We start from the raw sequence: 13632 nt of genomic DNA, 5'->3' as shown, positions 1-13632 counted from the left end.
GAGATGCCCTTTCTAAAAAGAAACGCATCCAACTCAGCAACCTGCTGCAGCCATTATCTTCTACAAGTCTCTTCCACAAGCAGAACTGACTCAACCCTCTGACAAGAATCTAAGATGCTACAATCCAGCATGGTCCACATCCCAACAGAAGAAAACAAGATGCCCTGGAGTCATTTAATCCTGCAGGAAGGGAGAAGAACAGTCACTATTTCCTCTACTTAAGCGATGACATATAGTCATTAGGATTCATCCTAAAACACAAACTTTCCTGTTCAAAGCATTTCATTTCAACACATGCAATATTGGGCAACTAGTTGCACAATATTAAATTAGAACCAGAGAAGGAGAAACATCTTCTGGCTTGCTTGCAAATATTCAGTGAGGGAATTAAGGTAAAATTGAGTCTCAATAACTTCGTTAACAGAATGAAAGCTGACCACCAGGCTTACCATTGCTTGAAGAGCACCAAGAGCCGCTACAGTTATACTCCCAAGAGAAAGCAGAAGCCCCTCCTGGATCCTTCTGAGATGGCAAATGGCACTGGGGTCCAGTGTCAGCCAAGGCTCCTTGCCAACAAGCAGATGTGCAGGCTGGCCTAAGTAAACATGCCTTGTTTACACGGTGTCCCCGTCTCACAGATCTACGCTTGTGTCTGCTGTGCTGCTGGCAGGAATGGTTGGTCCCTATGAGCCAGCGTGACCCTCGATGGGATCAGCAGTGACCCTTCACTTTCCTGCCTGTTTTTCATCCCCAAGTGGAACTCAGGACAACGTGCAGTGACATGTGGCACTGCCACTGATCCGTAACTTGGCTGTGCAAAGCTGGGGGAATACATTTCCCTTCCTCCTTTCCGTAGGAATAACTTCACCAACAATCCTTCCCTACAGCCATACCTCTGTGGTTGTCTTCCAGGATCCCTATCCAGCTCAATGCCAAGGAAGAAAGCAAGTGGCCTGTGTTGATTGCATCTGTCAGTACAATGCTTCAAGGTACACACAACTTCTAGAACTGAATGATGAAGGACGTGGACTAAAGAAAATCCTTCAGCCTCCTGTTCTGCAGAGAGGTGCTAAAGGTCCCCTTTTTGTGGGGAACATGCACAGGGGAACCCAAAAACTCTACAGTGATGAACAGAAATTGTCAACAGCATAAGAAACACAAACTCGTGGATTCAACTCAACAGATGCCCTCCTCTTACCTCTTCTCAAATCCCTCCCAGCCTCCTAGGGAACATCAATTACCAAAGATTTATTGTGCATCCACCTTTCCAAACAGCCTAATTATTAAGAGCAGGGGTCATCACTGCTGTTTAAGCAGGAAAAGGCATTGAATTGTATCTGAGAAAACACAAGGCATGGCAATTCCAGTAAGATCCACTAGCTATAACCATTGCCTTATCACTAAATACTGTGGTACAGGGGAACACTACTGCCATTTCCTACAATAATGACTGAATTACAGTTTTTCATGTAAAAATAAGATGACAACGAACAGGGCATCATTCAATTTTTGCTATGGGTTAGTTTGCTCGTAAAGGAATTATGCAATGATTTTCCTAAGGGTCTACAAATGTCTTCAGGGTGTCTTTTTTTCACACATTTTGGCGTTTTTCAAAGGTGGAACAGAAGCATAAAACCTTGCGTGGTATCGGCAAAGTTGTTACAGAATTTTAAAACTGTTTTATGCAAGTATTATTTGAAATTACAAGTAAGCTCAGCAGAACGAAATGGAATGCTTGGGAGCAAAACACAACTTCAGAGCACTGTTTGTACAGATTATGAAAGCAGACTGATGGGAACTGGCCTTGAGAATGAGTCTCTCAGCTAACCCTGTCGGTTGTTTTCACATATGCTAAAAAGCTAAATTAAACACTACAGGGGATCTACTATTTATTTACCTATGCCAAGTTGCAATAATGCACTAACTTTATCTTTATTTTATGTTGTGTTATTTAAAGAGTGAATTGTTTTTCTCCTTACTGAAGATACACCATTGTATCATTTATGTAAATTCAAATCAAGACCTGCACACTACACTTTAACCAAAAAAAAAGATTTCTGACTTAAAACAATGCCAGTGATCTGCACCAGTGTGAGTTCTAATATGTGAGATACTCCCAGAGGTGAAGTTATTAGAAATTTTAGGGACGTATGGAACATCAGCTTTTTATCTTCTAAATATCCTGTCCATATCTGACCTTGGATAATGAAGAAACTTGAAGGAAAACTGCCAAAGCCAACTTCGGAGAAATCTCCTGACAGGGCATGTAATGGCTTCACATCGATACAGCATGACAAACCCAACAAATCACCCTGCTGAATTAATGAGACTAAGAATAAAGAAGTATGAGAAGTGCAAAATAAAGACATTACAAAGAAAAAGATGCAGAAGTTCTCAGATGCGAGCTGTATTTAAATGTCTTACACACGATGCTCTCCTTCCCACAGGAAACTGAATCGCAGGACAACGTGAAATTTTCAAGTGGGCTGACACTCTGCACTACTCCACAGATGTGGTTTTGAAAGCAGCATTTAACTTGCACAGCACAATTTCTTTAAAAAGAAGGGAGGTTGGGGCAAGTTCATATGAACTTCAGAACTTCTGGTGAAGAATTTTCAAGCTCAGTTTGCACAAAGCAATTCAACGACATTAAACAGTAACTGCTCTCCAATTTTTTCACACCAGCACATTCGGAGTTTTGCAGCCGTATAATCTACTTCATGATACTCTTCCGATTAGAAAGAAAACATTACCCCCCAAACACCATCAGCGAAACACCACATTTACCTGATGTTTTAAGATTTAAAAAGTACAAATATGCTTTTATGTATCATCAATGTGCATCAATGTTAGGCTAAACAAATGTTTAAAGCTCATTTAGGACTTCGCAAACCATAAATGCAGGAGGAGCTACGCTATTTTGAGAGGTGATTTAACCTGCGAGTGATAAAACCCAAAGATAAGAAGTAACGTGGTCTGTGTCTTCAGTGTGCCTTAGTGCTCAGTGGTTTTGTCTGGTCAAGACAGATTCCCTCTCCTGGCACGTGAGTATGGACCACGCCAAAAATGCATAGCCTCTGGCACCCTTAGGGGATTTGTTACAGGGTCTCATTGCCTGAAAATCACTGAAATTGAACACCTACCAAGTTGGCTGTTTTTCCAAGAAAGCTCCATCAAAATCGTTCAGTCACATTAGAAAACGGAAAACTATGCTGCTCTGCATAATTCAAATCTCATGTATTTTCTTTGAAAACATGCTTAAAGAAAAGGTGAAGTACACCAGAGAGGGCTCTTTAGTCAAAATTGTGCTGGGTCAGGCTAAAGGTCCAGCCAGCCCAGTATGGTCGGTGTTGGAAATAGGATAAGCACGGGTGGTATTAAAGAACAGGGCAAACATATGATACTTTCCATGCCTCCGAGTATTTTCAAGTCAGAGCCTTCCTGAATCAGGTGCTATTCCAAAATATTCAGTAATTCTCAGATTCTCTTCCATGAACTTGCCCGGTCTGCTCTTGATTTCACGTAATTTTTTTCCCTCACTCCACAACATCCTTTGGCACGGATTTTCCATGTCAGTCTAGACAACCGCCTGCCGGGCAAAGAATCACCTCCCTTTATTTTGCATCTAGCCCTCAAAATTTCATTTGACAAACCCTTGTTTCTTGCATTAAAACAAACTGAGCAGCTAATACACAGCCACCCTCCGCAGGGCACCTATGATTTTGTAGGCCTGCTATCCTCCTCCTCCAGCCTCTTTCAGAGTGAAGGGTCCTACCTTACTTAACTGTTCCCCATAGGAAAGCCACTCCGTGTCTGTGACCAACCTTTCTGATGCTCTGTAAATCTTTTCAAGTTTTCTATACCTGCTTTTGAAGTTGCAGATATGCTTTCTGTAACCCTATCAAAATTAACCCAAACTTGTTTTTCCAAATGTCTCTGACCTCACCAAGTAGACCATGTGCGCTCGAGCTTTGCAGATCAAACCTACAAGAAATTCTGAACGTGAAAATGTGAAACCTGCTCAGAAATTCTCTCAGCACTAAGCAGGCTCCAGTCTCGGTGCCTACGTGAAGGCAGGCTCCAGATGCACCATCCTCTCCCCGTGAACGCTTCCAGCAAAGGTTAGAGACGCTCACACAGGGATCATCTCTGCAGTGACAGCTCACGGCTGCTGTGAATCCAGATTCTGTCATTTAAATTGCGGGTACTTTTGAGTCAGCTGTCTGTCTGCCTCCAGGAAAGCCAACACGGATGTGAAGAGAAGAAACTCTCGGCTGCAACGCAGAGCAGAGGAGGAGGGAACAGGAAACTGCGTTTTGGGACTGAACTGGAAGTGAAGGGAGGCGTGATGAGTGAATGGGCAGAGCGAGACTGAAGGCTTACGGTGCAGGGGAAATGGAAGGTGACGGGGAACAACAGGACAACTGGCTGTAGGGAATAACACAGATCATACAGAAAGCCAAAGGGAGCAGGAAGAGAACACAGCCTCTGTTTACAAGGAGAATGAACAAGAAAATGGATGAAGAGGTGAGAAGAAATGTCATGTCACAGAGCTGGGGGTAAGGAAAATGCAGATCTGTCAAAGAACCAAGAAAGAAAAAAATACAACTGACCAGCCATAAACTAGGATTAGAAATCTGATGAGCAGGAACTAGGATTAGGAATATAAAGAGAGTGGGAAAACAATGAAGAGTCAACAATATGACTGAAAAATATATGAAAAAAGGCAAGGGACTGACAAAGAAGGCTGGAGGGGAAAAACCATACAAGGTGGTATTTGGAAGAAATAAGAGAAGACGCTGCATTCACCAAACACTGTAACAGAAGTGAAGATGCCCAGCTCCTACCATCATTCCTGACTGAAACGCAGTGGTGAAACCCTCTGACAAAGCAGGCGTCCCATCCACTTCTGTGCCTGGGTCTGCGTGAGCTGCTGCCTAACACGTAGTGCTGTCAGAGCTTCAGCGTGGTCTGACAGACTGCCAGCCACGAAACCCAGCTCATGGGATGCTTCTGTCTGGCTGCCATCTCTCAGAGGGAGGAAAATCTGTCCGAGCAGTGAACGGATCTGACCTGCCAGGGCTAGGCTCGCTGCCCGCAAGCAGCAGGACAGGACAGCTGCACGTAAGCAACGGGGCAGAACCAGGTGGAGAGAGGCAGACTTGGTAGGATGGCAGGGACAGACAAAGTGCCTCAAAACCTTCATTTGTGAGAGGCGAGCAGTGACTGGGAGCAGGACACCATAAACCTGGAGAACAGGCTCACACAAGGCATTTCTAAACAGGGTTTCAGTGGTTGGACCATCTCTACGTAGCAGACTAATCCAAGTAGCAAAGGAATGTACAACTCAAAGGCATGGCTATGAATGTCGAGTCCCACCAGCAGAAGAAAGCATTAAAAACATTAAGGCCAGAAAGCCAATTCAGAGAACCATAAAGGCTGGAAAACACCTCCAAGATCATCTGGTCCAACCATCCCCTTACCACCAGTACCACCCACTAAACCATGCCCGTTAGTACTGGCAGAAGATTTAAGAGCATTTTACATAAACTTCTGACCAGAATGACGGCTGCAGCTACCTGCCTTAGGAAAGGAGCTAGCTAGGGGACTTCCAAAGGCCAGAACTGCTTTAACAACCATCAGTCATAAAATTCATTTCCGCAGTCAATGCATGAGACCGACAGGATGGACAAACAGGAAATACTTCTTAATTTTTCTAATTTTTCAGTCTGCTGTCTTAGCCTACAGCTACCGACAATATTCAAATTGGGCCGTCTTCGTGATTTCACTCTGTGGTTGGCTGGTCATTGATACAACGACAAACTATGATTTTGCTACTATTAAATAACCTATTTTTTTAGGGGGACGATGTAACATGAAAGGATGATGCCTGTACTTTGCAGATGTAAAACTCCATCACTGATTTCAGAGAAAGAAACTGCAAATGCTTACACGGATCTAGATCTGAAAGCCTAAAGGTAAAGCCATGCAATGACTTCAGGTGCCCTGTTCCACGCATATGGTCCGCTCTGCACACAGAATTCTTACAGAAAAGCATTTATGTAAAACTACAAACTGTAGTTTCCTGCACACATGTGCAGGAAAGGAAGTAATTAGAGTTTCAAAATTAATCTTAATTCTGGTATCCTCTAAAATACGTGCTTGACTTCACAAATTTAACAATTTTTAAACGTACTTTATATTAAATATTCTACCTATCTCCCTCCTGCCTTAAGATCTAGCTTCTCTTTCCATCACTGCAATGATTCTTCCTAGATTATCTAAACTCTATGCCGCTCCACAATTTCTTTTTCCACTTGAGTGTTGCAAATTTTGTAATGATCTTCCCTTGGAGATTAAAGAAAAAAGGACAGAAAAAGAAAAAGATAAGGAATGAAGATAAATAAGCTCATTACTGGTTTTTTCACCAGATATTTTCTTTGTTCACACAACCAACGGATGTTCACCAACTTCTTTTCAACGGAAGAAAAAACCCCATCCCTCTACCTCCAGACTCCAAATTTGATCTTAAAATCTTCAACAAAGTAAGGGGGAATAGTGTAATTTGCAGGAATGAAGATGACGTGCTTTGCCCAATTACAAAGTGAAGCAGAAGACCAGGAAGGTGTGTTGCCAGCTTTTGTGTAGTTTTAGTGACAGTCTCACAAGAGAGACTCTCAGCAAAAAAGCTCTGTGAAAATCTCCGCTCCACTTGTTGATTTTTTAAGGATGATCTGTCTTCGTGATTTCAGCAAAAGGACTGAAAATGCGCAATTAATGCCCTTTACAGTCTCAGAAAGCAGACAGAAAATAAAATGAACCAAAAGGTGTTTTGTTCTCCTAGGAAATTGTGTTCCTAGGCCATTCTTGTTAGCTTTTAATGCTTGGGGCTGGCGATGTGGGAAGCAGAGGAGGAAGGTGGATGTGGGCTCTGCAGCTGGTTCCTGGCCAGGTGCCCATGTCGTGGGCTGCACCGCCCCTGCTCCCTGCCAGCAGCACAAACTCCAGGAGCGGGCTCCTTTCGAAGGGTCTGGATTCCACTCCACCATAAGTCCTGGGCTGACAGAAGCTTCTCACAGGGCTTAGAAAAAGAAAAAAGAAAGGGAACGACCAAAGGAAAAGGCTCCAAACCCCCTGCCACTCCTGATATATAAGCGCTGGCAGCGTTACTTTGACCACTGCCGGGCTCGATAGTTTATCTTTGCTTGACGTTGTTGCCCCTCCCCACGTGTGGTCAATAATTCACTCATTGCTCCGCAGCGCGCACACACACCTCTCATCCCCTTTCAGCCTGCCATACCCCGGTACGGCTGAGGTGATGTTTATTCTAAGGTTTTAGCACGTTGCTTTCAGAGCACTAATCCTCAATCTGTTATTAAATTCCCAGCCTGCGATCCTCTTCGCAGTTAATGGCTCTCTTGGACACCCCGCTCTGTACTACGCACTGCGAGGCTCCAAACCTGGCTACACCTCCATCACCTTTCTCTTGAATGTTCTTAGTTAGTCTCAGGAGAGGTCAGGAGAAAAATACCACGCTAGCCAAGCTTTGGCTCAGTCCCCATCCTAGTGCTGATGCATCCCTACTATGCCAAGATCACTATTTTTCAATAGCAAATCACTTAATTTTTTAAAATTCCTTTTATTCCCCATGTCCTATGCTTCTCTAACTCCTTTCTTTATCTTTACTGCCATAGGTAGAAACCCGGAATTGTCTTATACTCGATTCTATTTACTGAAAAAAGTGATGCAAAAGTAGCTCTACCTACACCTGCATCTACCGCTGGTAGGGGCTTTGGTTCTCTTCTGTGTTCTGGCCAATTTCTGCACTGTTACAATATACTGCCATACCTCTCGCACACCTAAATTTATTTCTATACAGATATATATTCATTTCCCTTGGATTAAGTTACTTACACTATAAAATGAAACAGAAAAACTTATACAAGAAAAGATGAAGCTGATGAATACGACTAAGCTGGAAGTCAGCTTCAGTGCTGCTTCCCCAAATTACAGGTCCCAAGCCTTTATGGGGTTTTATTTTGCCCTTAATCTTCATACATTTCCTCCCACCCTTACACAAGAGAACCAGAAGTGGCCATTGTGTGTTATTTGACATGTTGTGCTTTCTCCTAAGCAAACAGAGTCAAGGCACTCGGAATCCAGCCCTTCCACCCCTGCGAGGCACGGTGCCTGTGTCAACACATCACAGACAATGATACCGACGACTGATCAAGAAGTCCCAGACCAGAAGAGGCATTCTTCTGTTGCATTTCAAGACATGGTGCCAATAAAACCTGGCGTTACATTTTTTCCATTATCATGAGGACACAGATGATTTCTGCATCCAAATCTGGAACCAACTGGGATGAGAGAAACCTCCCTCTCCCAATTAACTATTCCACATCTTTTTAATTCATTTCTTTCAAAAACGTTAGAGACGGGGTATGATCGTTGCTATTTTAATTATAAATTAATAGTACTTAGCTTTTCAGTGCTTTGATCAGCCAAAGCAATGGACCCATACTATCCTTTCAGTATTGACTAATCGAACTCAGCACTGCCAGTTGGCAGAACAAACATACTGAGTGCAAATAAGGGCTGGTTTTTGAAAAAAATAAATAAAAATGCAGGTTTTTTTTTTTCTGGCTGACTGTTGTCCAGTTTTAAAGAAAAAGTTTATGGCTAGGGAAAGTGCTGTAATCCACTATCCACGATAAGAGCCAGAAAGTAACCTTGAGAAGAACAGAGAGCGGATGAAACAACGTGAAAAGCAACTTTTGCAAATAATCCAAAACAGAACCAAATAAAGAACCAAAACAACTGCTCAGTTCCAGCTGCTCTACATATTTACTGCAGTTTAGTATTAGCTTAGGAAAATTCCATTAAAATCAGATTTTTTGTGTATTTCTTTCAGGTATACACACAAGACCTATTTAACCAGAACTCTCTGTAAGGAGGGAAGTGTCTATTGGAGCTAACAAGTCTGTGAGCAGGTAAAATATGAAAATGATACATGCAGAAAGTAAATGAAGTAAACTTTTGCGCATGGGAAACGTGCTCTGTGTCTGATTAGGAGGACGTAAAATGACTACATTATTCTCTCCACGTCTGTCAAAATATAATTACACCTGTAAGTGTCTGGTAACTGCTAACAGACTGGTAACAGCAAGCTCTGCAGCCAAAGAGAACTGCTACTGGGTTAAAAGCTGTTAGCAGGGCTTCATCACAGAAGCTCTGCTAGAATTCTGTGATACCGTTTCAACAGCGATCACAGGCAGCGTGTTTTAATTTTCCCCAAATAATGTAATTACACGTAATTAATACTTTCACTGATTTTGAGGCAATTTATACTGAAAACAAGTTGGAAAAAAAACAGTAATGTTATTTTCTTTATTATGAATTCTTAAATAAGGAAAAAATATAGTAGAAATTGCAAGAGATTTTTTTTTTCTTCCTGAAAACACAGGAATACAAACTGAAACTTAAGAAACAATTGTATATGGATTTGCTTATACACCCTTTTCTCTGCAGGAACACTTCAGTAATCACATTTTATCTCCTATCACTTATATCTGTTTTAATTTAAACAGTTAATATGCTGTAATCCGAGGGTTTACAAGTGTAATCTGAGGACAACACTCAAGAAACATGCTTTTCACCTTGATCTCCCTCTACACTAATTAAGCCACCAGTCTCAAACACAAGAGCTGCCAGCACGGGCTGCCGTTACTAATACTTCAAAGCACCAGTAGCGTGTCCTGAGCCTGTGTTCCAAGCACTCTGTGCCCCGTTACTCAACTCCTAGCCCTGCCCCAGCACCCATCTCCTCGCTTACTCACCTGGTTTTCGCTTCTACACCAACAGAGGCGGTGGAGCTTGCAGACTCCTCAGACACTGAGCGCTGAAGGACTGGTGTTAGCTGCTTGGTGCTGTCCACTTCTGCTTGGGCATCTTCTTCTGCAGACTGCTCTTTGACTTCTGTTTAAAAAACAATATGAATAATTATTTAATTTGACTGTTAAAACCAGACCTGTAAGCAGGTGATGCCAACATCTATTTTATTTATAGGTAGATTAACCCACGTAATTGTCATCAGACATGACAAAAGTAAGAAAACATTATCTTTCACACCTAAAACATGGAACTGAATGTTTGTGAAGTATTTACATACTGTAGCACACAATCGTGAATTGAAGATGTTCAATAAGCAATGAGGAATGGGATGGGGAGGGTTTTGCTCAAAAACAGCCTTTTCATACAAGGCTGCAGTTTTACATGCATTTCCAGCAAGCATCATGCAGAAGGGCTGCCAAAAGCAGTGCTCTCCTTCTCCCCTCACCTATTCTGCGCCTGCATTTTCATCCCAGACCAAGTATCAGGGTGACCACACTAACTGGGGTTATAATACACCTTTTTTTCCTCCCGGATTAGCTTTAACTCTGATCAACTCCCTGCTCTAGCTCATTCCTGATTACACTAACTCTTTGCCGGCACAAGGCTGGGGTGGTGAAAGAAGGAAGGAAATGATTTACGCCAGCTTCATGTCCATGCTGAACTGTTGGAATATAAGCAGTTCTTGCAGATCCCTTTAATTTAGCTTAGTTGTTAGACAGAAATATATACATCCACAGCTGACAAAGCTTCTGTTTGTCTAGAAAATTTGTTTCTGAGCAGAAACACGAAACAAGTGGTCACTGTGTGTGCAACTTCAATTCTGCTCCCGTTTGGTCCTGTCCTTTGCACCGAGTGAGTCAGGCGTTTGTCAAGAGAGCGCTGCAGGGCGTCGCTCTGGGCGTACCGGCACACAGAGGCACCAAGGAGCTGGTCAAGGCTGGAGAGCAATAAAACATGGTATATCTGCACTCCTCTATACCTTCATTTCGAAACCTAAGCAAGAACAATTACAGGTCTCCGACTGATGCTCTTTGGCACATCCAGCTTAAGACACTTTGAAAAACGATTAATATACGTTTCGCAAGACAAACAAATATTGCAAAAGACAAATGATTCAAGTGGAGAATTGGATGACTAGAAGAATCTGTGACATAGGTGGGCACGCAAAAAAGCTGCTACAAAATATAATCTTACAAAAACAATAAAAGAGGAAAATCCTTAGGACAAAAGACTGCAACTTGAGGAGAGCCTTTCTTGGTCTGTAATACTGAAATACACCCACCAGAGCAGATCGAGAAGGGGAAATCTTTCTTGTTTGATACAAAAAGATTTAAATAAAATTATTCTTCAACCTCAAGTGAACTCATTTAGGGAGACACTGTATAATGTTTAAAACCCGTGATGAATGCATCCAAAAATATTTAAGAGAACCACAAAATTGAGAAAAAAGTATAAGAAATTCCTGTTCCTGACTGGGTGTGCCAGGTATTTGAGCTGGTGGAAGCTGGAAATGCTTTACTTATTTCAGTCACACTACTAAGTACCATACATCTGAAATAGTTTTGGACATCTGAAACATCCAAAAACGACTACCGGTCGCAAGGCCAAATGGCTCACTTCAAAACCAGTCCACCAACCTGTCCTTAAAAAAAAAAAGATGCTGGACAAACACTTTATACTAAATAAATGCCCTACCAGGAACACATTCCTTGCAACACTCAACAATATAGATATATATAAAACAACAACACCTACAGACCAAAGTATCCTTCGTTTTTGGCCTATCTGAACAAACAATCCCTACAGTCATTTCTGGACTAGGAAAAAGGCAATGTCCAACAGAGCCCTTCAGAACAATCTATAGTTAGTTTCCAAAGCAGGTTGGATCTAAAGAATAATTTTGTGTAAGCAACCCCAAAATTTCTAAGCACAGACTTGATTAAGAGCACAAACTCCTTTTTATTAGGGATCAGAGGAGAGCTGTTGTGTGTCTTGGAGGGTGCGCCACCAGTTGTGTACAACTCATGGACACCTACAGGACAGGAAGATTCTCAATCTCAAAACAAAACCCGTAACACAGCCTGGGACACACAAAGTACTCAAGAAGACCCAACACAGCCTGGGACAGCCACACATGAAGTGCTCGAGGAAGACCACCAGAAACTGTGGCCTTTCTCTGACTCACCACGTCAACTTTAATTAACCTAGTTAAACTCCAAGAAAGGAACTTTGCTGTGTTTTGTGCCTGCAAAAACTTTTAAGTAAGCAAAAATAATTTATTTCATCTCACTACACGTTAATGGACATCCATTACAGTAGAAGGGCAAAGTCTGTGCCCACCAAGTCACTCTCAAGAGCTCTGGACTATGCAAGGAGACGCAGCTTGTTCCACTGCACGTGCCAACTACGTGAGCTTACAGCCTCATGGTGCTTACCCCTGCTGCTTGCTTCCCTGGAAAAGAAGGGACCCGAATTACACTAAATGAGATGAACAACATCTCGACTGCTGTACCCGTAGTAACCAAACTGTGTCTCAATATGCCGTTGGAAGAGTGAAAATGTGGTGCTCACAGAATCACAGAATTGTAGGGGTTGGAAGGGACCTCGAAAGGTCATCAGGTCCAACCCCCTGCCAAAGCAGGTTCCCTAGAGCAGGTTGCCCAGGTAGGCGTCCAGATGGGCCTTGAGTATCTCCAGAGAAGGTCACTCCACAACCTCCCTGGGCAGCCTGTCCCAGGGCTCCATCACCCTCGCCGTGAAGAAGTTCTTTCGCATGTTGATGCGGAACTTCCTGTCCTCCATTTTGTGGCCACTGCCCCTTGTCCTGATCCCACAGACCACTGAAAAGAGGTTGGCCAAATCCCTCTGTCTCCCACACTTCAGGTATTTGTAAACATTGATAAGATCCCCCCTCAGTCTTCTTTTCTCAAGGCTGAACAGACCCAGGTCTCTCAGCCCTTCCTCACAGGGGAGCTGCTCCAGGCCCCGTAACGTCTTTGTGACCTGCTGGACTCCTTCCAGGAGATCCCCATCTTTTTTTGTACCGGGGAGCCCAGAACTGGACTGGTTCCAAGCTTTCTGACAGAAAATTCAGGAAGAACAGAGGTAACAAACTTCCTGAGTCAAGCTCCGAGGATGTGGGAGTCCTGTACTGGCATGGGAAAGGTGCCGGGGATATCCTTATCACCACCTCGGAGACGTTCCTGAAGCACCCGGCCTAATGCCCTAACTGCTTTTCACTGCACTTAATGAACTTCCATCAGACTTGGCTATGGCTTCCTACTTTGAAGTTTCTGGGAATGAAGGAACCATGAAAGATTAATAAATGCGAGGCTCATTTGCAGATTCCTGCACAAGGCTTTATTTTGCATCCTCTTTCCATGCCTGCTTCTGTCCCACTTCAGGTCTGGCCCACGTGCAAGGAGGTGGTGGGGGAACCGGGAACTGAAGAACCTAATTGTGCAATTCCCAACTGTAAGTTCTTGATTTGTTGTTTTTGTTTTAACGTCACCATAATTCAACAGGAAACACAGCATTTAAAATGTTTGTTGTTTGAAGAGGGTAATTCTTCCCCACCTGACTGGTGAGGACAGGAAGGCCTTCTTTTCTCAGGTACGTTAAGAGAAATCCCCCAAAGTGCAAGGAGGAAAGAACACCTAGGTGCAAGATAACTCAGCACATTGCCCATGAAATGAGGACCGGTAACACATGCACAAGCCCGTGGCATCGCACACAATG

At 43.0% G+C, this 13632-nt stretch overlaps 1 protein-coding gene across 7 annotated transcripts in view; it reads right to left on the bottom strand.

Annotated features, from left to right (window-relative positions):
• The window catches only part of KMT2C (lysine methyltransferase 2C), a 197637-nt gene that overhangs the window by 128568 nt on the left and 55437 nt on the right, over positions 1-13632 (bottom strand). For all 7 annotated transcript variants that reach the window (XM_083824638.1, XM_083824639.1, XM_083824637.1 and 4 more), the window contains exon 3: positions 9840-9978. In XM_083824638.1, the coding sequence (XP_083680764.1) occupies positions 9840-9978 (139 nt within the window). The remainder of the gene's footprint in view (positions 1-9839; positions 9979-13632) is intronic.

This window comes from Anser anser, assembly GCF_964211835.1.
Source record: "Anser anser genome assembly, chromosome: 2".
Classification (NCBI taxonomy): Eukaryota; Metazoa; Chordata; class Aves; order Anseriformes; family Anatidae; genus Anser; species Anser anser.
This window is presented reverse-complemented; position numbering and strand designations above follow the sequence as displayed.